General features: G+C 41.5%; 2 protein-coding genes across 32 annotated transcripts in view; one reads left to right on the top strand and one right to left on the bottom strand.

The window, feature by feature from the left end:
- AMPD3 (adenosine monophosphate deaminase 3) overlaps positions 1-8994 on the top strand; it is a 34672-nt gene extending 25678 nt beyond the window's left edge. For all 4 annotated transcript variants that reach the window (XM_086894747.1, XM_086894746.1, XM_086894745.1 and 1 more), the window contains exons 12-15: positions 983-1103; positions 3027-3200; positions 4250-4360; positions 5285-8994. In XM_086894747.1, the coding sequence (XP_086750873.1) occupies positions 983-1103; positions 3027-3200; positions 4250-4360; positions 5285-5461 (583 nt within the window). In that variant the 3' untranslated portion in view covers positions 5462-8994. The remainder of the gene's footprint in view (positions 1-982; positions 1104-3026; positions 3201-4249; positions 4361-5284) is intronic.
- A 2765-nt stretch (positions 8995-11759) lies between these two features.
- Positions 11760-24128, bottom strand: RNF141 (ring finger protein 141). Of its 28 annotated transcripts, none has more exons than XM_086894757.1 (7): positions 24009-24126; positions 22587-22675; positions 21966-22165; positions 20410-20518; positions 19278-19459; positions 16142-16249; positions 11760-14543 (listed from the first exon to the last, which is right to left on the bottom strand). In XM_086894757.1, the coding sequence occupies exons 3-7, from the start codon at positions 22148-22150 to the stop codon at positions 14393-14395; spliced, it is 735 nt and encodes a 244-aa protein (XP_086750883.1). In that variant the 5' UTR covers positions 22151-22165; positions 22587-22675; positions 24009-24126; the 3' UTR covers positions 11760-14392. The 28 variants fall into 28 exon arrangements, with proteins under 28 accessions (XP_086750883.1, XP_086750879.1, XP_086750895.1 ...); XM_086894753.1 differs by having other exon boundaries at positions 22576-22671; positions 24009-24098; XM_086894769.1 differs by having other exon boundaries at positions 22576-22623; positions 24009-24098.
- Positions 24129-24718: the final 590 nt, after the last annotated feature.

Here is a 24718-nt window from a genome sequence, read left to right as displayed (position 1 = left end):
GCCATCCCTTTCTCCTGACTTCCTTTACATTCCCTGTAGTCTACATGCTTTTTCTGTTCCAAAGACAGATTCTGCCAGAACTAATGCATTTCTTTTTTCCTCAAGATCTCTTTGACTACTGTATTAAAATGCCCCCAGATAATCATTAAGTGTTCTTTACAGCTGACAGAATTCACCAATGAGTCACTAACAGTTAATCTGAGTGCTTGAGTCAACACAGCCCTGACAAGACTGTTTTATATTTTTGGTAATATTAGTGAGGATGGATTATATCCTCACATTAGGAGAAATGTTACTAACTTCCACCCTAGAATTGCCTTATATTGTAGCACTCCTTGTTGAAATTGTGTTTTAAACATCTTGAAATACTTGTGGGACATTTGCACTGAATAGCAGAGTCCATTATAACCTCGAACCCAGCATCACTTTTAATGTAGATGATAACATAATTCTAGAAATTACAGTGGAAGTCTGGTGCAATAACTAACATTCCTAGATCATCTCTGCTTCTGAGGGTGTGGTTTTATGCTACATTTAATCTGGTGAGATGGCAGGCTCTGATCCCTCTAGGTACTGTTAGCTAACTCTTGGCAAGATGCTTCCCCTTCTTCCCTCATTTTGAACCAGAAAATTTTGCAGCCATAGGTCACATGGGTCACATTCAGTTTTTTACTGGATTTTCCATCCACTGAAATCCATTCAGTAGCTGTTCACCCAGTGGGTAGACAATTGCTAAATGAGATGTAACTGGGGAAGGAAAGAAGACACAAATATGCCTGGTGGTAGAAGGGGCTTGGGTAGAAGCACCTACCTTTTTGAGCAGCCCACTACAGATAGGCCTGGGCAGATGTCACATCAAACTGTATGAGAATGTGTAACTTAGTTTTCTTCTTTTTAAATTCACATATTACTGGCAGTTATATACCAAATAGATAAAGAACAGTGCTTTACTTTAAGTGGAACTTGCTTTTAATCTCTTCAGGGAGAGAGGCATGTGCACTTTCCTGTTTCGACCTCACTGTGGAGAAGCTGGCTCTATCACGCACCTTGTTTCTGCCTTTCTGACAGCAGACAACATCTCTCATGGATTGCTCCTGAAGAAGGTATTGCTTGGCTGCTCCTAAACTAATCACTGTGTGCTCAGACATCCATCACTGGTTCAAACAGAAGGCGCCAAATTGGCATTTTTCTGGGCACCCCAAAATGAATTTTGGGCTGGCCCATTAATTCACTTTCTTAGCAAGGCACAAGTAACTCTTCAGTTTGGTCAGAAACTCCACCCAGAGCCCCCCAACACCAGAACATGTGGGCCTGTTGGAGGGAGTCCAGGAAGATGCTCAGAGGGCTGGAGCACCTCTCCTGTGAGGAAAGGCTGACAGCGTGAGAGTTGTGCAGCCTGGAAAAGTGTGAAGGCTCCAGGGAGACCTTCTAGCACCTTCCAGTAGCTAAACAGGGGTCACAAGTGAGCTGGAGAGGGACTTTTTGCAAGGGCAGGTAGTGACAGGACTAGGGGGAGCTGAAAGAGGTTTAGAGTAGATACTGGGAAGAAGTTCTTTACAGGGAGGCCCTGGCACAGGAGGGGATGAAGCTGTGGCTGCCCCATCCCTGGAAGTGTTGGATGGGGCTTTGAGCCACCTGGTCTAGTGGGAGGTGTCCCTGCCCATTGCTGGGGGTTGGAACCAGATGATCTCTAAGGTCCTTTACAAACAAAACTGTTTCATGATTCAATGAAATAAATAAGCTCAACTTAACTTCCTATTCTTAAGCTACAAAAAGACAGCTTTGTCGTCACAGGGAAGGAAAATCAGCTGTTCAGACATGTCAAAGACTTGGCAGCACCCATTTTTGGTTACTTATTCCCCATTATTATATTACCAAGCAGAATTAAAACACATGAACAAAACTTAAAACTTGCTACTGCTCCCTGGTTTAGTCTCAGAAGAACTTAAGGAAAACTCTCATTTTTGCTCTACAGGGACAAAGGTAATTTTCTCAGATTGGCATTTCTGTACTTCAGGGTTCACTCAGAAGTTCTTTAGGGATTTGATTATTTTGATCAAGAAATTCAAATAGGTTTTGACACAACAATATTTTAGGTAGAACAAATGCTTTATGGCAGAGCAAATGTTATAATTCCTAGCACATTAGTTAATGAAAACCATCAGTCAACCCGTCCTCAGGGCACTGTTTCATAATTAAAATAATTGGTCAGTGGGTGGCAGACTTGTACTGAGCTTACTGTAATTTTTCAGGAGTTCCTTTATAAGTGAGTTTTTTCTGGTTAATGCTGGAAAATTCTCTGTATTTTTCAACATAACCAAGAACAAAGAAAAAATGTGCCTAAAATAATGTAAATACAAATAGTAATTTGTAATATTAGACCCAGAGAGAGCAGCACTAAAGCAGTGTGTGACCAAAGCATTCTTCTCTTCCCTCTCTCCTGTGTGCCCTGGTGTGATAAGATGGCATAGCAGGCACTAATAATAGTAACAGTAATAAAGGCACTTGTCAGGTTCATAGATTGTCTAAGGCAAAACTAATAAAGATGACGTGATCACAGATTATTTATATTATTTACAACAGCAACACATGACTTCTCATAAATTAAAACTTATTTTGCTCCTGAAATTTATCTATTGGACTGCAGCTTTGGAAATAAAAAATTGCTTAGCAGTTTTTGCCTGTTTTCTGTGACTTCCAGGTTTTGGGGGAAGGTATGCAGCTGATATCAAATGCAGGGCCCATAATGGTCATATATTACTAATCTACAGTAATATTAGTCACTGTATTTTTACAAAGATGACATCTGTATTTAAGAACATTAATTATTTTTATAAAAATCAGTAAGATTTAAAATTCAGACTTTTAAATATTTCCTGGAGAAAGTCATGGTTCAATGTCAACCTATTTTTTTTTTGATCTTGGCCTTCCCCCTGTAGTGCTGTTCCCATTTTATCCAAGAGAAATCACTCTGTCTTTCATTATCCCATAGTACCATTAAATGCTGACTGTGTTTTGTTTTTCAGAGTCCTGTCCTCCAGTATCTGTATTACCTTGCACAAATACCCATTGCCATGTCCCCACTTAGTAACAACAGCCTATTCCTGGAGTACTCCAAAAATCCACTGCGGGAATTTCTCCATAAGGGGTTGCACGTCTCCCTCTCCACAGATGATCCTATGCAGTTTCACTACACAAAGGTAGGAATTGCAAAAAGCTCTGGCTTTGAATTTGGCAACAGCACCACACGGGTCCAGAATGACCTGAAAGCTGTTTTATTTCATTGCTTAGGACATAGTGTCATGTCTTTCAGTCACTTCATTCATTCTCCCTCCTCATTCTCTGTCTACTACTCACTGTTAGGCTTCAGAAGGAAATGTCTGATTTCCTAATTATGTTTCTTTTGTACTCTTGCCTCTCCAGTGTTGGCTGTTGAAGTATAAAATGAAGGATGAGGCTGAAGGGAGGTTTGAGCCTTCATAAACAATCCTCTAGAGTGCCAGGAAAGTCCAGTTTCCTTACTCTAACAAGTCTGGGGAAGTACATTACAAAAACACGATGTGGAATCTCAAGATGACATATGAGCTGCTTGCTCAGGGAGCTGAAACAGATTCCTGTCCTCGGGTGGCCTGGCAGGCCAGGAGTGCCTGGTCACCGGCCGCGATGCCCTCGTTGGTGGCTGGCACCGATTTGAGCCGTGCTGTGCCCAGAGGGACCCGAGGGAGGCTCAGTTCCGTGTCCCAGGAGCAGGAGAGCCCTGCTGGCCTTGCCCTGGGCTGGCAGCTGCCCGGGGACACGGAGCTGCTGCCGCCGCCTGGGCCATGGATGCGGCCACACGGAGCGTGCGAGTCCGGGGCTGGCACAGCCCGCACGGCCTGGGAGGGCCCCAGCGAGAAATTGCCCTGCTACCTGTGCAGTCACTCAGGCTTTACAACTGCGTGCTCCAGGGTGTCTGGGGGCTCCTTTGGAATTGCCTAAGAAATACCTCCAAGGATCTGGGCTGCAGGCTGCAATTTCTTAGACTAAGCTAACTGGATAACCAGTGCCTATTAATTATTAACCAGCAGTCCTTGGGATATTTGAAATGAACAATTTCTTTTCACAGTAGTTTGATTTTAAAGTTTCAAACTTCTAATTTTTCACAGCTGTCTAAAGAGCATGTATCAAATCCTTAATTAGTAATGAGTACGTATCCCCATTTATGGTTTTTTTCGTATAATTTAATATCAAATGTCTTTTGGTGCTGCAGGAAGCTCTCATGGAAGAATATGCTATTGCAGCTCAGGTGTGGAAACTAAGTACGTGTGACTTGTGTGAAATAGCAAGAAACAGCGTTCTACAGAGTGGATTGTCAGATAAGGCAAGTATGGCTGGAAAATCTCTTCTGTGAATATCAGGGCAAGTAGGAACCCAGAAGTCAATAGTCCAAACACTCAACAGCAGGTGCTTAGTGATGTATTTGTGCACATCCTTGTCCTCTTTTCCAGGAATAGTCACAAACTATCTGCTATGCATTCTTACATTACAAGTATTAACAAGACTTTTCCCCATTAGCTTTGTTTTGGAATTCTCATGTAGAGAGACCAGGTGTCTGTTTATACTCAGTTCTCCTTCCAGTTACAAACTTTGAGTTATTTGGGTGATACTGTTCTGCCAGTGATTTTCTACATCATATCTTAGCATTAAGTAAACACAAACTGCCTGTCAGAAACAAGACATATTTTTGCTTAAAAGGGAATACTACAGAAAATATTCTGGTTTAGATAGGCAGTCATATTAGATTAAATTCCCTTTTGGCTTTAAAATTCTACACAGCCAAGGCTTTCTCTAGGACTCAATTTAGAGCATTCTCTCTTCTATGTCACTGTTGAACATTTCTCTGAAGGAACTGGTATATGAAGGGGTTTCATGAGTATATTCTGTTGTTTCTTCCAATATTCCCTGGTGACAACTACTTATTTTCCTCTTGTGCGACATTTAACCAACAAAAGAGACCAAAGCCTCTTTTTGCCTTCTCGCATGCAAGATGTGGCAGTGAAGGCTGAACATTAACACAGAGGGTTTTAGCAAGCCAGACTGAGTGCACTTTTGAGTGAACATATGGATAAATTTTGGCCTTAAAATCTCCTAAACTGGTTAAGACTCTTGAGGAAGAGTTCAAAGGCTAGCTGGTTGAAATTGCTCTTTTTGTTTGTACTGGACTCATTCAACTAACATTTATTTCTGCAATAAGCCAAAGCTGTTGAACTGACTTCTTCCTTTTGACTTTTAATCCCGTTCACAGGAAAAGCAGAAATTCTTAGGGGTGAATTATTGCAAGGAAGGGCCTGAAGGAAATGACATTCGAAAGACAAATGTTGCCCAGATCCGGATGGCCTTCAGGTACGAGACTCTGTGCAATGAACTCAGTTTCCTGGCTGATGCCATGAGAACAGAAGATATTTCCACCCTGTCCAAGTAGTTACAAACTCAGAGAAAACAGAATATGTCCCTCTTAAGCAGGAAAGATTCTAATTAACCTCACATCATCTGTCTTTGAGGCCACGGGGACGTAACTGGACAGAGACAAAGGGAGTATCTGTGGAAGGTAAACAGCGTTTGCCGTCACCTGTTACTGCATTGTTCTCGTTGCAAAGATTTCAGTTTCTACAGACATTAGGCTTTTTAAGATTGCTGTAAATACTAAATGCAAGCTCAGAATCATGTACTATTTGTTTCATACTGTCTTAACTGTGCCCTGCAGTATAGTCTGGGAAACCAGAGAGAATATCTGTAGTGCAGCTGTGCTGTGCATCTGAGGATCCCACAGGTGCTGACAGCACATGCCCTGGGTTGGTTCTGCAAGTCTCAGTACCAGTCGTGGCTTTTAACATTTTTAAGTTTAACCCTTTATTCATTAGCAGTTTCTATGGGGTGCAGAATTTTGAGGCTACCCTTTCATTCTGGAAAGTGTTCTGACACAGTTTTTAGCTCAATGTTTCAGCAGTTACATTGGAAAACAAGAAAAAAACCAACATTGGGTAATCTTGTTCAATGACTAATTAATACCTGTTGTTATGTAGGATGTCAGTGAAGAACAGCAGATGAATGCTTTTTAATCTAGCATCTGGAAAACCTGTGTCAAAATCACTGTTATACATTGTGATGAGTCTAACTACATGATGAAAATTTTGCCTTGAAAGTTGAGAATACTTTTTTTATTGCTTTGTAATGGGAATATTATGTGGATATGCCCTTTCAAATTACTTAGAAATTTATGCAGATAATTCTGGTTGCATGTAAAGAGAATTTTTTTTACTTGAAAAGGGGAAGTGTTCTTATGAATCAGTGGTAGAAATGCCAGACCTGGTTCTGGTCCTACTTCTGACATATTTTTACACATTTGTTTTAGTCTATATTTTAGTCGACTACAGCTGAATGGGAAGTCAAGCTGTCTATTTATACAGAAGCCAGCCCACTTGAAATCTGTCATTTCATATCATGGTATGTTATGTTAAACTGTTTATTTATGAGGAAGTGGTTAGTAAAACACAGCTACTGGAGTATTTATCACTTTCCATCTTCTATTTCATCATCCTTATGACACAGTACTACTCTTCTGAAAAGGATTAAAGGTAACAACATGGTGGCAGCTGTGTATTGTAGAAACTGCACAGTTTCACACCAAAAAACTCAAGGCTGGGGCAGCAGAGGCTGTGGATGCCTGTGAGTCCAGCAGAGCAGCTCAGTTCAAAGGCCTGCAGTCCCTGAGGCAGGATGTGAGCCCAGGGTTAGACCCCTGGCTCTCTAATATCCTGCTTAGGGACACTGAGCTTCTTCAAACAGGTGTTCAGCATTAATGCAGAAAAAGCCAATAACTGATACTGGCCCATCAAGGTTCATCTGACCTTGAACCCTGCATGTTGTGCTCAGTCAGATGTCAGATCCTGTGCCACTTGTATTTCCTAGGCCAGGCCCTTCTCCTGGAGCTTGGGCACCTACAGCCTTTCTTTCAGGAGCTCTTCAGGTCTCACGTGCCCTTGCAAATGCAGCCAAAAGTGGCAGCTGTGACACCACCAGTACCAAAGGACCCATTAATGGCATAAATGTGTAGAGGCATTGAAGACTCTCTCCTCAGGCTGTGGCAGTTCCAAGAGACACCTGCAAGGACACCTTTTTAATGTTCTGCTGTCCTGAATGGAGATGGTGCAAGGAAATGGCACTGAAGTAGGGGAAGGAGGAATTCCTTGTCACTTCCTATAGCTGTGCAGCTTTGCAAGAACCCCCCAAGAGAAAGAGATAAACCTAAAGATGTCAGGAAGCAGCCTGGAATTAAGGCTGCTCCAAGGGAGTCCAAGGCACAAGAGGGAGAGTTCTGGCCATCCACTCACCATCACAATTAGCCAGTGTCATGCAGAGGGCGCTGCAGTGAGTGCAGAAGCTTTTCATCCAAAACCAGGGCTGCAGACAGGTGGTGGGAATTTGACTTCAGCTCTTCAGTGCCCCAGCCTAATGTCTGCAATGTGCCAGATTTTGTATTCCTTGTACCCCTAAAAATCACCTGAAACCACATTATACTGCCCAGCTGTACAAGAATAAAATTGTTCCAGGTTCTGTCAGCAGCCCTTGTCAGCCTCACTGTTAGGAACTGTAGCAGCTCATAGAATGCAGTCTCAGGATTGGTGTCATTTGCTTAGGACGAAGTCTGAGAAAGTGGTTTAAGCTGTTTAGCTGCATCAAATGCAAATTTCTTGTTTTCATCAGCACAACTTCCTAATAAGCTAGTGTTACCAATGTAACATTATTTGGGAGAAACATTGGCATCCAGGATAAATAAGCAACATGCCTGCTATGAAGAATTTCAATTTCAAGTATTTCCATTTGATAAACATTGCTTTACTTGGGTTGTTTCACCTGAAGATTGTTATTAGTGCTGCTTTTGTTGTCACTTACATGTCTTTTTTAGTTTGCTAAAAATTATACCAAATTTGTGTATATATTTAATACCTTTTCAGCTTTCCTTACCTCAGGTTCTAATAGGTCTGCAGCTGCTATTGCAAAAAAGAAAACTGGGTTTGCATATTCAGTGAAAGGACAGTAATTGGGATTCTGACAACAACCACAGTAACACATAAATGGTCATGACCATAAGTTCTGCTTTCTGTGCTTTCTTGTCTGCTGCTTTTAAGGGGAAATTTGGCTTATAGTATTATATTTGAGCAAATAAAAACAGACATCCTTTCAAGTTTCCACTGCTACATTTCTCCTGGCATCTTTAATTCATCCTTTACTTGAGCAAATGTTACTGATTCCCAAGTTCAGTTCTTAAGCTTTGCTTTGTTTTCATTTTTTTTAAAGTTGCACTTTTGTGCTAATGTGAGGCTGTTCAGAGTAACCTTGTGGGCTCAGGCTGTGGCTGGAATGAAAAGACAGATCCAGCACAGGTCAGTGCTGTACACACAGGACAGGGCTGATCCCCCCAACTGTGCTGAGGTCAAACCTGGTTAGAACACAGCTGCTCTGACTCAGGGGCTGGAGAACATCACTGCAGGTGGCAACTGGGTAAGCACTGCTACAGGATGGAAGAACATCCTACTTTCTTTCTCTTTAGTTCACTAGGAGAGAGGCTCAAACATTATTCAAGGCTTCCTTAAATCTGTTGGTTCAAAAGCATTTTATACTTTCAACCTGAAATGGTTCATTATGGTTACTTGATGTTTACAACCTATCTACCTGAACAATTCTTTTCTGTTGTGTTACTTTAGCAAACTTAAGGCATTTGCTCTGCTACTGGAGAATATGTATTTTTTTCACAGCCCAGAGCCACCTTATTGTCTCCTATCATTGTTCTTTATGTGTGGCTAAACATTTCTGTTCTCTTTGCCTAGTTATAAATCCAAGTCTGAAAAGGTGTCTGTAAAAACTGCTTTTTCTTTCTGTGCCTGGGTTACATGATGTTTATGTTTTGCCTCTTGTGGAAGCATTAAACATTACACTAATGAATGAATTGTAAAATAATATGGTTATGGATTTTGTCTGTTTATATCTCAAAAAAATTGAAGCTCCTCCCAATCTCCACATTTAAGGAGAACTAAAACCACATGCAATTCAACTGACTAAACCTAAATAAAGCATGAAAACTAAAAAAAACCCCAGTGGAGACAGAGAAGACAGCGAGCACAATTTAGGAGAAGGGGTTAAAGGCTTATCTGGCTTAAAATAATTCAACATTAATGCAAACCAACCATTCAGGCCTGGGGTAAAGCTCTGAAGGTGAAATTGCATTGCTGCCCCCACTCTCTCGGGGTGCCCACCCTGCTTCCCTGCTCATCCAGGCTAGGTACCAGGGCAGGGCACGCAGCTCTTCCTGATCCTGGAGCCTCGTGTGGATCTTGAGCTGAAAGTCAAGACACCCAAGCTGGGAGCAGGAAAGCAGCCCTGCCCCTCAGGGCACCCTCAAGGTGTACTGTGATCTCGTGAGCACACACAACAGATTTATCTGACAAAACACAACTAAGAAGCCAACAAGTGACAGATTTAAATAAACAGTATCAACACAGACATCCTCCTACAATCACCATGACTTTTGAGGAAAAGCAGAACACAAAACACTTGAGTAGGGAAGGGAGTCAAGATTTTTAGGTGAAGATGAAAACATCATCTCTTTCAGTACACAAACTTTATTTCTGTACATGAGTAGCACTGGTGAAGCACAGGAGTACAGGTTCATCTGTAACTGAGAAATGTGCATTTCTCCCCCACGCCTCTCAAAGCACTCAACACAAAACACTGTTAAACAGCACAGTCTGTATAAGCCTGAGACAGTCTGAATAACAGTGAGACACCAACACCACCACTTCTTTAATCATTCACCATGATGGACAGGGACTGCCTCACATAAAAAGTAGTTTTTGAAGATCTGTTAAAATGGGTCAGAACCACATCAGCATGGAAGCACAGATTGTTGCTTCAAACTCCTCCTACCTTCTTACGCTTACACATTTCAGAGGGGCAGGCTTCCAAATACTTTAGGCTTACTTTCTGAAAAGATGGAACATTTTTAAATAGCACTTAGAACCAAAGAAGGATGCTCATTTCATCACCTCTTGGATTGTATTCTTTGTTCCAGCAGACACACACTGTGCAAAGTTCTAGCCAAGTTCAAAAAACTTGTAATTCCTTTTAATATTAGGCCTACAAACCCCATGCCCAGTGTTTACTATTTGAATTTTGATGGGCTAGAGAGGTAAGTAAAGATCTGCTAACTAACATCTTGTGCTGTCTCATCCCTCACGGATGTAACATTGGCTGGCTCAGAGTGAAATGTTACCTGGTGATCCCACACTGTGGTCACTGGAAAAGCACACAGCTCCATCCAGGCTAATTCCAGTGACACATCCCAGCAGGATAAGTTTTAAGTCCTTAAAAAATAATGCTGTACGATAAATTCTTGGCCTTGGAAACAAGCATCTGAAGAAATGACAGTTAACAAAAATTCAGTTTTGAAATGACTGTTGTTTAAGTCACACTCATAAAGCAGAATTCTGTTCACCCACTTAAAACAGGTGAGGAGAAAACCTCTGCCAAGTTATCTTCGAGGATGACTTAACAACAGAAGCCCAAAGAAAATACTTAGTTACATTACTTCTATTACAGTGTGTGAATAGAAAATTAAACCATTATGTATATGCAGTGTAAGGACCAAGGCCAGCCAAGTTAACATACAGCTCCTACTTACATCAAACACATCCTTAGGGCTTCCTGAGAGGGCTGTTCTTCCAGGATGTAGCTGGATGCAAAGCACAAAGAACCAATATGTTCCTCCCAAAAATAATGCATTTGGCACATACAGCTCTACAGGGTGGGACTGAACCGCTCAGTTCAAACCTGTAACACAGATCTCAGTGGTTGCCCTGGTTTCCAGAAAGGGAAAGAGTATGGATTAGTAAACCTTTCTAATTATGTATAGAATTTTCTTTAAAGGAAAGATAAGGTAAATAAACCATTTCCCACAACTAAAAGGAACCACGCCCATCACATTGATATGGTGCCTAAACTTCAAACCAAGTGAATATAAAGGTTTGCTAATTGCTCTGGTACACCTACCTCCTGCTGTGCCTGACAACTGGTCATTTTATCCATTCTAATTTCCTAATCTGTTAATTAATTTCTCTCCCATTTCAGCCTTGGCTTCAAAAGATCCAAACAGATAAGCCAAGTAACTAGACAAAGGAAACAGTTACGTTAATTATATATCTCAATACTTACTTAAAATGAGGAAAAATTAAGAAAAAAATATCCCAAACCTCAGCATTCTTACACTTTAAAATACCATCAAAAACATGATGAAATGACTTGGGGAAAAAGTGTGTCACACTTCTCTGAAAATAAAAATCCTTTCTCTGAACAAACCTGCTCCTCAATATGTCTTCTAAGAATTGGAGTTAATTTTTCCCATCACTGCAGAATGTTCCAGTTTATTTGTGTACCTACAAGAGGTCAAATTAGAGCCAGTTTTTTGTTGTTTGTTTTTTTTTGAGAGTTGCATTCAGGTACCTTATTGATACTTAAATACTTAATTGATATTTAATAAGAATTAATTAATTGATACTTAAATACCTTATTGATTCTTAAACTCTTCAAAGTTTAAGAGAGCTCTGATCCACAATGCCACACTTTTAACCACCTGTACAGTGCAATTGTATTTGGATCAAAACTCAGTTTTCAGACTTCAGTGGTACTAAAGCCAAGGATTCCTGAAGCTTAAAAGAACTCTGACATTTCTTTCAAAGTAACTTTATTGCACAATTCATACACAAAGTTTAATATAGTGGAATGTTCTTAGCTATTAATACCATCTCTAATGTTTAAGTTACAATTTCACATTAAACCTGTAAGAAATATTCACTTAACACAAGTTAATTTGTTCTAATGCCCCCCCTGCCCCATCAACAGCTATTAGAAGTAATTCACATTTTTAAGGTCTAGCTTCTGGAACTCATTGCCATGTCCATGCCAATGGATTCCTTTTCCAAAATTGTTTGCTAAATGTTGCACTTCAGACTAAGTAATACCAACCAGTACCAAATTACTAGTTTTTTAGTGTTAAAGTATCTATTTCTCCATATAACATACAGTACATATATTTTACAAGGCACACATTACAGTATCTACATCACAGCAGTGTGAATTACAGCAACTTAATTTAAAAAAGCTGTACAGAATAAAAAGTTTACTTTTTCACTATTTAAATAATTTTTGCATTAGTTTATACTGTAATTGTCATTATGCTGCAATTAACAACCTGTTTGCATCATTATAAAATTACATTTTAAGAAGTTCATGTAAGTTCTCAGCAGAAAGTCAACTTATAAAATCTCAGTTCAGAAGTATAATTCTTGAAGTACTTGAAAAATAAAGTTAGCTTGAAGCTTTCATTTAGATGTTCTTTCTGTTCCAGTGATATAAAAAGTTTAAAAAATTCAAAGGTTATTTGAAAGTTCTGAACATGGACTAATGCAAGCTCAAAAAAGCAAAAAGAAACCAAACTGGTGCATGATTAGGAATATTTGCACATGTTCTCATGGGAAATCCTGGACCAGTAACAATTTTCAGCCCAAACAATAACCACCTTTATGCAACCAAACACTCCATACATTTACTGAATATCTCATTGCTATCAATGGCTTAAGAAAGGAGGAGGGGAAAAAAAAAAAATCTGAGTTATATACACTCCTAATAAAAGGATTTTTCCATAGCTAAATACAGACTTACACACTAAGCCATACTGGCTCTCAGATGACAGACACATGAAGGGTACATTGCTTCTGTGGCTTAAAACCTGTGGTAAATTTGACAATGGTGTCACAAGCCAAGCTCAAATGGGTGCCATTTCCCGTGTACATTAGTTAACAAATTGATGTAATTAAGTTATTTTATAGCCAATTAAGAAAAATAAGCAAAATGTGCATATCTACATGTGCACATGCCTTTTAGTTCAGAACCTGTCTGTGACAAAAGGACTTAAGCCTTATGGCATCGTGGAATTTTAACAGGTATGGTAAGGAAAAATGCAGTCTCACAGTAAGCAAGGTTTATGCTGACACTCCCTCAAATGCTACACTTGAATATTTTAACTTGAGGTTACTGAGTGAGAAAAAGTAGTATTTGTTTATATATATATATAAATTAATTCTCTACAGTAGCCATTCATTTCCATAACGCTATTTATGCACAAGATGCTTAAGATGGGTTTCCTGAATACTAACTATTTTAGACTGTCTAAACTCAGCTCTTTAAAGACTTTATTCTGCTAGACACAAACTACTGTTGCACTCCAGTTATGATATCCCTTTTCCAAGCTGTCACATGCACATCTCTCTCCAAGCCACATTATTGTTAAAGAAGTTTCCCTCTGCTACATAAAAGCATATTGCACTTGTAGATATAAAGTAGAGCACCCTTACTTAGATTATCACTTGTAACTCTTCATATACCTTTTAACTCTGATCTCATCACTTCAAAAACTCAAGAGGAGCAGATAAAACCACAGCATCAGACTAAACTACGCCTTAAGTGCTAATTCAAATAAAGGCATTCTCTTCAGATATGCCCAATGTTTAGAAATAGTTTTAGCTTTTCTTTGTCAAAAACTATTGAGAAGCTGATTTACTGCTTTTAGGATTGTGTATGAAACTGTTTCATGTTTCCAAGCTAATAAGACAATGCTAAATATCATATTTAAAAAAATATTCTAAGAGATAAGTCTTGTTAGAATAAGGGGAAGTGCACAAATACATTTACAGATGTGCCTACACTCTCCAAAACAGATTTAAAACAATTAATACTAAAAGTCATAACAAATCAGATTAAGTATATGTAAACACTAAGAGCAGCAATAACTTCCTACTGAAGAACAGGCAGTGGGACATCTTCAAGTTTCAACAGTAAAATTTCAAATTAATAACCACTAGTGCTAACTCATCATCTTCATTCACATTAGCTGTGAATAAGGGACTACTTTTGAGGGTAGGAACTGTGAGGTCAAGCCATCTGCCATGGTTCATCTCTGTAGCAGTACACTGTGATGCTCAAACAGCAGTTTGCAGTTGTAGTTGTGCTGTTACAAGTTGCTTCATTGAGTAGTTGAACTGTTAATTAATATCAAATGCCGCCGTTAAAGTAAACTGTGTTAATGATGAAAGAGTTTGCTGATAGAAGAGTTTAATAACGAAGACTGCACACACAGAGACTTGCTCAGACACCCTGTGCTTCAGGAGAGCAGTGCAGACTCACAGCAGCCAAGAGGAGAAGGAAAGGACAGACTGGAAGAACGGCAAGGAGAGGTAAATCCAGACGCTGGGGACAACAAAAGCTTCAAGTGGTTCTGCCATGATCAGCCTGGTGGGGAGGGTCAGGGTCTGTGGGGCTGCCCTGCCTCATCCACCATGTTCAGGATGTAAGTGGCAATGTCATCTTCTGTAGGGGCCTCTGACACCACCCAGGAGTCTCCTGCCCCCGTCACCTGCCGGCGGCACACGGGACAGTTTCTGTGGCGGTCACTCCTGTGAGGAAGGCAGAAATGAGTGGTTTTCACTGATGGTCTCTTGCTGGCCAGAAAAAGCCAAAAGAGCTCCCAAATGGAGAAACAAAACCCAAACAAAAACCAACCCAGTGAGAACTTCAAGAATGATCACATTAATTGGATTAGGCCACCTATCTATTTTGTTTGTTTAAAAACTTCTCTCTTTGTGAGGAATACTTCTGAATAGAGCTCCATTCTTTGAATGAAAATTTGGAATCATATTCCTTCTAATCGTTTGCTCAGGTCAAAGAGGATGCATCTGGCTACCTGGGCAGAAGGTTTAAATGGAAATTCACTGTCTAAATTAATTCTTCCTATCTTCAGGAACTCAGCTGAGGTCCTTAGAAAATAATCTCCATAGGCTCCCTAGATAAAGAGAAGAAGCAGCTTTTTCCTGGGCCATGCAGTCCACAGAAGTTTAGAAATGGTCCCTCCAAGTCCCAGCCCCCTCCACCATCTCAGGGAAACACTTATGTTTGAGCTGGGGACCTCTGTTATGCCTAAGTTAACAGGAAATCAACCTCAGAAATTACAGACCAAAAAAAAAAGTATAGTGTAACTGGAACTTAGTGAGGAGTTCAGCTGATTCATCAGCCAAAGCAGCGTATAATTCACTCTCCAGAACAGTCACTAAACTAAGCCTTGTCTTGCTGATTGATGTTAGGATATTTTCCCAGAAGAGAGAAATGACTTGCTGTATTCTACAATCCAGTGATTTTTTACTATGTTTTTCCCTTGTGGAATCCTGGGTGTTTGTTACAAGAGTAACTTCCTTGGTAAGTCTTTCAAAAAGCCACAAAACAAATTCCTATGCACAAACTATGTATAAACCCCTTTGCATTAACTAGCCAAAAAACCCTTTTTTAAAAGAGCAGGTCTGTGTCTCCTAATGCCAGACTACCAGGACACTTCCCTAATCCTTGAAGGCCTGCATGGTCAGACAAGAGCTGTATTCCTCCACAAAGGAATTTTCCTCTCCCACTTTTCTGAGAACTGGTGTACCAGAGATGCAGAAGTTGAAAAGGTGTTGAAATTACTGTGAACATTGTAAGCTACACATAATAGATGTACATTTGAAGGTGCTGCCATTGAGAAGAAATACCTTTCTGGAAGAGCCTGACATATTTAAATCAGTAAACTGTATGCTATTTATGTGAAGTGAAAGCATAACATGGAAAAAAATCCCTCTGATAGTTATTTCCCAAGTCCAACTTGCCTTCATATTTGCACAGGGTTAACAAGCCTTGAATGAGATCTTGTGAAGCAGAACATACCAGTATCTGCATATACCATCTTCTCAAGTTTCTGAGCAAGACTACAACAATTCAATTTTAGAAGAATAAAAAGATGTAAGAAATTACAAAACAAATGCTGCACAGCACTTTCACACCTCTTTTTTACAAAATTTCCTGCTTTCCTTCTGCTTCAGTCTGATTTTACTCAAGTTTGTTATGTATCATATGTACATTGGCTTGGAAATATCTTCAGACATTAAATTATATGGCAACCATAGAATCTGTCACACCAAACTGAAACATGCATACTATAAAATAATTAATATCCTTTCATCTATATTACCATTTATCAATGCATTTCTGGCAGAAACTGTGAGCACACGGCAGGATTAAATCAGCACGCCCATCCATGCAGATGCAACATTCCTCTTCATCTGTCAGCTGTTTTACCCTGCAGAAAAGAAAACACTGTTTTATTCCAGATGTTTGATATTTATGCCCCAGTAACTACACCAGTTACTACATTTTTCATAATAATTAGTGATGGCCAGAAAGAAACACTTGTGATTTAATCTGTGAATGGACTACTTATGTCATCCCAGCCTATGTCAGCAGTGAACTAAACTAAACCAGAATGTGCATTTATTTATTGTGTCAGGTGTTAGTGTTTGAGTCTGGTGCTTCAGGCGTTGCCAAGGGTTCTGTAAATCCCTTTTCCTATCAACAAGGAAGTGTGAGGAGCTGTAACTGCTTTGTATCACATGACTGGGCAGAAGAACAGAAACACTGTTTACATTAAAGGCAGGAGAAGGACCTGCCTTCCTGTCACTGCACATTGGGCTGAACTAGCTCATAATAAACTTTGCCAAATTTCTGTGTGCTGGTTTATGTCCTTGACAGAACATGCATGTCAAGAGGTTCACTACCAGAATGCAGTTCAGACATTTCACATGCCATCAAAATGCGTAACTGCTCATTAGATTGAAAAGGCTGATTTTAGCTTGCAATATGCTCCATGTGATTGCTGCTCAAATTAGGACTCTCAAGATGTTACCACAGCTTGTCCAGTTAAACTCTCAGGTGCTTCTGTTGGTGGGGAAGTTTAAAAATTATCTCACTACCCAACACAGATGCTGACATTTTCTATCTTTTTCCCAAATGATAGATACCTGTGTCTAATGCTCTTAACAGGAGGAGTATCTCAGATACCTGCACCATCAAGACTTCTCAAGTGTGAAAAGGCACAGAGAATCCTCAGCTTTCACTGGCCTAACCAGACACGTGAAGTCTGCAATTTCATAGTCACAGCTCACTTCTAAACCAACCAAGGAAGTGTTCGAAAATGCTTGGGTCTTCCGAAAGCCCTGACTGCAGAATCCCTGTTCTGACCTGAGGGACAGAGATAGCATCCTGAGGAAAATAAAAAAAGGCATTTCAGGAGTCACTCCACCCTAATAACTATTGACCAGACCATTTTTGCTAAGGCATCCAAGGGAGCTTGACAAATACAGATTCATTTTTGAACTGTACACAATAGCCAGCTACTGAACAGCAGTCAGCATGCCTTTGTTTTATCTTTCAGGAGGTCCTAGAGGCTTCCTTTTTAATTTGCTTTTGGAGAAATCACTTTAAAATGACAGATTTTTTTTTTTTACAGATGGTAATTTGCATACAATGAGGACAACAACTTCCAAGAAGCCTGCTCACTGTGTTCTTTAGACCTGTTCCCTCTCATTTTCCTCCCCCATGCAATTCTGAGTACTAACCTTTAAGAGCACTTGAATTTCTGGCATTTGCTGGTGTCTATACAAGCAATTATACAAGGCCTATTTATGAAGTTTCTGCAAAGTCAGCTTTAATCACAGGACTAAATTCCTGAAGAAACAGTAAAATAAAGGAGTGACAGACTAAGGAAATGCTTAACTATCTCTTCATTATCAGAAAGCATAAACCACTTAGGCATATTTTGCATGCTCTGAATAGGAAGTGGATGTTGTAGAGAAATGGGGTATTATTCTAGGAGAAAAAGTTAAGAAGAATTAAACAGATAACCCTTGCTATTTTTAGATAGCAAGGGCTAACTTTGCAGAGCTGAAAAGTGCCTAAAGGTAAGAAGAACTGAGGTAAATGGGTGGTTATCACAGAAAAATATACAGAAAACTTCCTTGGTTTAGAATACTTGAAGGTGCTTCAGCCTGTATTTTCCTCAGTAACTTGAAAAACTTGGCTAAGACACAAGCTCACCAAACTGCACCATATCAGTTAAGTGTACTCTGTTTTTATTTGTGACTGATACTGCCTCGAGTGATGAAATTTACAAACAAGGAGGATACTCATCTCCCCTATCTCCAGGACTGAAAAATTGAACAAGAAACTCACATAGAAAACCTTTTATTTTCCTCATTGACTTTAGCAATATATAAAGTTGTTTTGCATAAGTGACTATGTTGTTTGGTTTGTGTGTTTGAAGCAAAAGACCATTTCCAGAAAATTGTATAACCTTGAGAAAGTAATTTTCCTGTTCTTTCTCAAACATGTTCACAATTTACAAGAAATTAATTAAAATTAAAATAATACCTTCTGCAATCCACTGACTAAAAACCACACTGACTTCTGCAATCCACTTAGAAAAACCAGAGGACTCTGTGGAGTGACAACACAGGTGACCCCTTTTTCATTCCAACAGCTGAAGTGTGACACTTGAACTGTTTCATTAAAATACCTGTCTGCCCAGCTCTTTACTGGTGAACACAGAGAACCCTACCAGTTACTACCTTTTCTTGTAAAACCTAGCCCTACCTCACTTTAAACTGAGCTAGAACCCTGAACTCATTCAGGAAAAGTAAGGCATTACTGGTAGCAGCAACACTTCCACACAGGGAAAGGGTGATTGGCTTCTTACTGTTACATTCAGTTTGAGCTGAAGTTATTGCAGGTGTTGACCTCAGTCTTTTGTTTTCCCTCTGGTTAACAAAGCAGAAGGTCAACATGAGTGAAACAGTTCACATTTTTCCACTCTTACAAGTTCAATTATTACCATAATTGACGGGTTTCTAGTGGCAACAGATGGGAACTTCCACATGCCAAAATGGAAGAGGAAGAGAAAGTTTAAGTGGAACAATAACAAAATCCATTTAAACAAACACTGTCAAACCCCCTGGATTTGCAGCTGATTCAGTTTCCTCCTGCTTCCTTTTTCAGGAGATTCAACATATACTACGTTTATATTAGAACTGATCTCAACAAGGCTGCTCTGAAGCTAAGGTATGGTAGCACCATATTTCAGGATTTCACCCAAATGCACTGCAGCTCCCTTGGTGCAAGGGAAGGTGTCTGCTCATGTTTGTGATGGTACAAAGCCTGCAGCTGCCAGGAGCGAGCAGCTCCCATCAGCGTGTGTTTGTAGCTCAGGTTTGAAGCACAACTCCCGAAATGCTTATGCTGTAACTGGGGTCAGGAGGTAAAGTGTATCAAAATACCTTCCCATCCACAAGCTGGCCTGACAGGAAGACACAGACATCCAACTCTCAGCAGCTTCTTCAGAAGCGTCACTCTGTGCAAGAACTCCTGCTGCTTGACTGGTGATGTCTTTGTAAAGCTGAGTGAACTGATATAAGTTCAAGATTCTGGAAGCTTCCACGATGCCACTTGTTTTATTTATCTTAAGATATAAGAATTGTTCAGAATTACTTATCAGATTTTAACTTGGCATTGCTCAGAATGTTTGCAAAGCACTGCAGTTCTCATGTAAGGCAGTAGTCCCCTTCCTAAGTGTCCTTCACCACATTAACAAGCTGCAGTCTGCCTCAGCAAGAGTCAGGACTGCCCACAGCTGCTGCAGCGTGAGGAACACCACAGGCAGCACCACAATTTTAGGGCAAGGCAATTGCCACCACTACTCAAATGGATTCAGGTGTGAGTAGGGACCTAATGGTCAAAAAACTGAAATGAACTTAGAACCAAGCACAGGATAATCTGTCACTTGATATCTGAATTTAAAATTGCCTAGTGATGGCTGCCTTAATGAAAACTAGGAGTAAACAGAAAACTACTAACTGTTGGTTTCAAACAGAGTTTGAGGGTTGGCTTGTTTAAGCACATGTTAAGATTTCTCAGGGGATTCAGGATCATTAAAGGACTTTACTGATAGGATAGAGGGGAAAATCTCATTAGACAGAGCAAATTTCATAAGTTTTTGTCATAAAATAAAACATTTAACCTTTAGATTGGTTTTCAAAGGGATCAGACTATGTACAGCTCAATAATGCCTGGAAGACCTGATTAATTTCTACTAATAATTTCAAAATCTATGGTTTGCAGTTTGTGGTACCATTGTATTACCTGACCTCACAAATCACCTGCATTTGTAAGTAAAAGGCCATAGGTGCTCCACTGGAAGGCATCACTCCTTTAAACTTAGTTATAAAAATGTTTTTGTTCTGTGCTTTTTGCAGAAACTTAGAATTTAGACTTAATTTATCTCCAACAGCATCTTTGAATACATCATCTATATCAAAACACAAGTAGCAGGTGTTGGATTTTACAAGTAAAACTGACAGTCCTCAAATCATTACATACAAATTGCCCATCAAATTAAGAATGTTCACTTACTTTGGTACATATTATCCTAACAATCACCTTCCAGAAAGCAGAAGAATCAGACCCAGGCTGCACTTCAAATAACAGATGTTTGTCTTGTCCAGAAGCCAATTTTGCAGTACTGAAACAAAGCAACACCAGTTTAACACCATGTGCTAGACCTGCAAAGGTCAGCAGCCTCAGACAAGTGGGATTATTTATGATTCACCTGTCTGCTCTCTATCCTTAAAAGAGATTTTAGCAATACTGTCCAGGGGCATCAAAGTATAATGACCTTCTCAGCATGTCACAGAATACACAATCCATTTCACTTTAAACTGCACAGCAAACTATGGAAAATGTTGTAGAAATCTTTTGCTCCAGCATCAGCAAGCAGGTGTACTTTATAAATATTAAATTAATATATACTCTCCCTGTTTATTATACTAATCACACAATCTTGTCTCCAATCTGAAAAGGTTATTTCCTCAACAGGTACGTAAAGAAAAGGCTGTGAGTACCAGCATATGCTGATGAGGTGTATTTCTGTTAGTATGTATTAATAATGAGGCAGTCAGGTGAATGTGTCAGGTGACACAAGATTTGTTTCTTTAATAGAACACAGACACAAGGGTCAGGCTTAAGTAAACACTGGAAAGAAAGAAACCACTTGAATAACAGTATTTTGGAGTGAATTATAATGACATATGCCTGGAGTCTCAGTCAAAACATCAGGTTATGTTCTTCAAAATCAATTTATTTGTCTACCCAGAAGACAGCTATGTGTTCTTCAAGGTCATTCACAAAAGTATGAGCCTCTCCAAGATAATTTCTAAACTGAATACAAACTCACGTTTTAGTTAAACAGCAAACATTACAAAGTCCTTATTCAGTGTGTGCATGTTTCCACTTCATTTTATCACTCTCATTTTATATCATAAATACAGGCTAAAAATGACAACACTGCTTTTTTTGCTCATTTGCTTTTACTGTCATTATACCAATCAAACAAAAGGCAGGCTATGAAAAATCTGACAAAAAAGCAGCCTTTTGTTTGGGATTATCTAGGTCACTGGTTTGGGACAGTAAGACACATCTCATCCTTAATGAGGAGCAGCCTTGCATGTCTGCAGAGGTGGCAGGGATGGTCACAAACAGTTCTTTCTCAGGTGCCACCCTTCTCATATAGATCTGCTGTCCCTGACAGGCTCCTTTTGCTCCTTCCTACCCAGCCTGACAAGCAGAGAGGAAGCAGCATCACATCTTCAAGTGGAAGGGAGAACAATAAGGGACACAGGTGACACTAACAAAATGATGATGCTAAATCACCTCTTGTGAACTTTTAAGAGAGAGCAACACTTGCTGGAAGAAGTGTACTGGAGAAAAGTGAATGTAAGGAGGAGAAAAGGCTTTGGACTTTGAAGTGTAATTACAACCGTTATAAAAACATAAAGAAATGAAAGAAACATTTCAAAATTTCAAAACCATCAAGCCAGTTCTGGCTTAGCCAGCACACAATAACGTTTTGCATACAAGGTCTCTATAAAACAAACACACACAAAAAAAGGAAGAAGCAAATTAAGGCTTACATATCATTGAGTTCAGCTACTCTTCCCAGAAACTCTTCATAGGTTAGGAAACCACTTTCTTGAACCAAAGAGGCATGCTTTGCTACTTTTTCTGGCAACTTGTTAATTACAGTTTGTGTGTGGCTTGAAATCTGTTGACCCATGGTGAAGCTCTTCACCTCAGTTCTGTAGAGAGAAGCTCTCATTCACTTGCAGAGTCTCTGATAAAAATATTTGAGAGGGTTACATTTGTATGTTTGTGAGTGGCTACTCCCTCGCTTTCTTTTAGCCTACAGTAATTATTCCACAAGTAACAAAATAACAGTCATATCAGAAACAAGGCACAACACTTCAAAGAGTCTGGAATGTGGCATTATTATCTTACTAAAAATATACTATTTTGCTTACAGCGATACTTAGAGATAACTTTCCACACAAATTCAGCTGCAACACACACATATATAAATACATCCAATGGAATGGAAAAAAAAAATCTTAAGATGACAATGGTAATGCATGACAATCTTTGTTTATTCTAAATATTTGTGCATGTGAATATCAGAATGTCTGCAAATAAGCACATCAGTGTCTGTTTATACATAGACATCACATTAGGAATCAGCTTTCTTACATCAAACTTACACTGGCAGATCAAAAGAACTCCCACAGCATTCTGAAACTGGTAAGCCAAGGAATCCATGTCAGTATAAACCAATTTAGAGACCTCCTATCTGCACAAAACACTCAACTTTAGGATGTATTACAGAACTGACTTGCTCAAATGTCTCCAACTTCATCTTTCCTTCACTCCCAAATCTTTTTCCCCAAAAGTCTGCCCAAGGCTTAATGCCATGCCCTCCGAGTATTTATCTACTTACTCCCCTTGATCCCTCAGCATTTGACTTCCCCCGAAATGCCTCTTTGCAGAGTTCACTGCCTGTCAAGCAAACCAATTGTGTCACGCCCTTTTAAGACTTCTACAGATAGAGGTGTGCGAGGGCAAGCGAACTGCAGAACAGCCACCTAAACCCAAACACGGAGCAATCTGACAGTAGCTGTGTTGCGAACTCCCGATGAGAGACACCACAGAGAAAGCAGCACTTTGCCCCGCAGGTAGCGGTAGCAGCACTTGGGCTTAACCCCACCCAGAGTTAAAAATTTACAGCTGTTGAAATCTCACCACGCTGTGAGAAAAAACACAGCACACCAAGCAAGCCCCTATCACAGCATACTTAAGTACTATGCAATTTCACCACAGTGAGCTTCCCGTTTACGGCTGGAATTGTGACCAGTTTCTGTCCCCACACAGATACGCTCCCCCTCCAGCCACTTTTCTCCTTGCAGTCGCCTCTCGCTCCGCTCTCCGGAGTGTTTGGTGAGCACACGCCCAGGCCACACTCGTCAGGAGCACAACCTGTCACCCTGCAGCCACCTCCCCCCGGATCTCCCGGGCTTGTGCTCCGCCGAGCTTCCGAGGGAGCGCCGTCCTCCTGCGGGCCTGCCGAGCTCAGCACACAAATCCCAGCACTGAAAAGTCGGGGTAAAAACACCTGCCAGGTGTCTGCACCTGGATATCGGGAAAAGTTTCACCCGAGGGTGATCGAGCACTGGAACAGTCTCCCCAGGGAAGTGGTCACAGCACCAAACCTGAGAGTTCAAGAAGCGCTCGGACAACACTCTAAGGCACACGGGGTGACTCTTGGGGCGTCCTGTGCCAGGAGTCAGACTGTGAGTCCCTTCCCACAGGGCATATCCTGTCACTCTGTGAGTGTTCCCTGTTGTTCGCCCTTCAAGACCCGACACACCTCGCGTCACCCACAGACCTACGAGGCGCTCCGAGCGGCGCGGACGGGCCGGGGCACAGCCCCTCACGGCCCAGGCGCGCCTCGCCCGCTCGCCCTTCCCCGGTTCGGGCCCTCAGCCCGGCTGCGTCACTGCCGCCCCGCCCGCTGCCCCCGCCCGGCCCTGCCCGCACCCGCCGGCTTCCCCCGGCCCGGGCCTTGCGCTCGGCGCCGAGGGGCGGCGGGGGGCGGGTCCCTCCCGGGTCCCTCCCGCCCCGCTCACCGCATCCCCGGCACGTCCCGCGGAGCCGCCGCCGCCCCACGGGCACCGCAGCGCCGCGGCCGCTCCCCCGCGCCGCGCAAGCGCGCGCCCGGCGGCGGCGCGCGGGGGTGACGCAAGCGCGCGGCTCGCGCCGTTGCCGGGACACGGCGGACGCGGGGCCGGGAGCGGAGCGGGACCCGGAGCGGGACCCGGAGCGGGGCCGGGAGCGGGACCCGGAGCGGGACCCGGAGCGGGACCCGGAGCGGGGCCCGGAGCGGGGCCCGGAGCGGGGCCCGGAGCGGGGCCCGGAGCGGGGCAGAGCGGCTCTGCCGTGCCGCTCACAGTCCTCGTCGTCCTTCCCTCCGTCCTGGTACCGGCTGTAAGGGCCCTGCGCTCGGGGCAGCCGGCGGCGGCGTTGTCGCTGAGCGGAGCGGGCCCCGGCAGAACATCCGTAGAATCACAGAGTCAATTCGGTTGGAAAAGACCTTTGAGATGATCGAGTTCAACCCGTGACCGAGCACCGCCGTGTTAATTAGACCATGGCACTGAGTGCCACATCCAGTCGTTCCTTAAACTCCTCCAGGGACGGTGACTCCACCACTTCCTTGGGCAGCCTATTTCGGTGTCTGATCAACCTTTCCGTGAAGAAATTCCTGCTATTGTCGAACCTGAACCTCCCCTGGCACAGCCTCTGTCTTACCCTGTCGCTGCTTTCCTGGGAGAAGAGACCG

This window comes from Cyanistes caeruleus, chromosome 6 (assembly GCF_971803275.1).
Source record: "Cyanistes caeruleus chromosome 6, bCyaCae1.hap1.1, whole genome shotgun sequence".
Classification (NCBI taxonomy): domain Eukaryota; kingdom Metazoa; phylum Chordata; class Aves; order Passeriformes; family Paridae; genus Cyanistes; species Cyanistes caeruleus.
This window is presented reverse-complemented; position numbering and strand designations above follow the sequence as displayed.

Bases quoted from the DNA above. Each gene is read 5' to 3' on its own strand.
- RNF141 (XM_086894751.1), bottom strand. From the start codon at position 22,150: ATGAGAGCTTCTCTCTACAGAACTGAGGTGAAGAGCTTCACCATGGGT. The intron at 19,460-20,409 runs GTAAGTGAACAT...TTATATCTTAAG, and splicing joins TTAGGATAATATGTACCAAA to ATAAATAAAACAAGTGGCAT. The intron at 14,544-16,141 runs GTAATATAGATG...CCTTCCTCACAG, and splicing joins CAGAAATGCATTGATAAATG to GAGTGACCGCCACAGAAACT.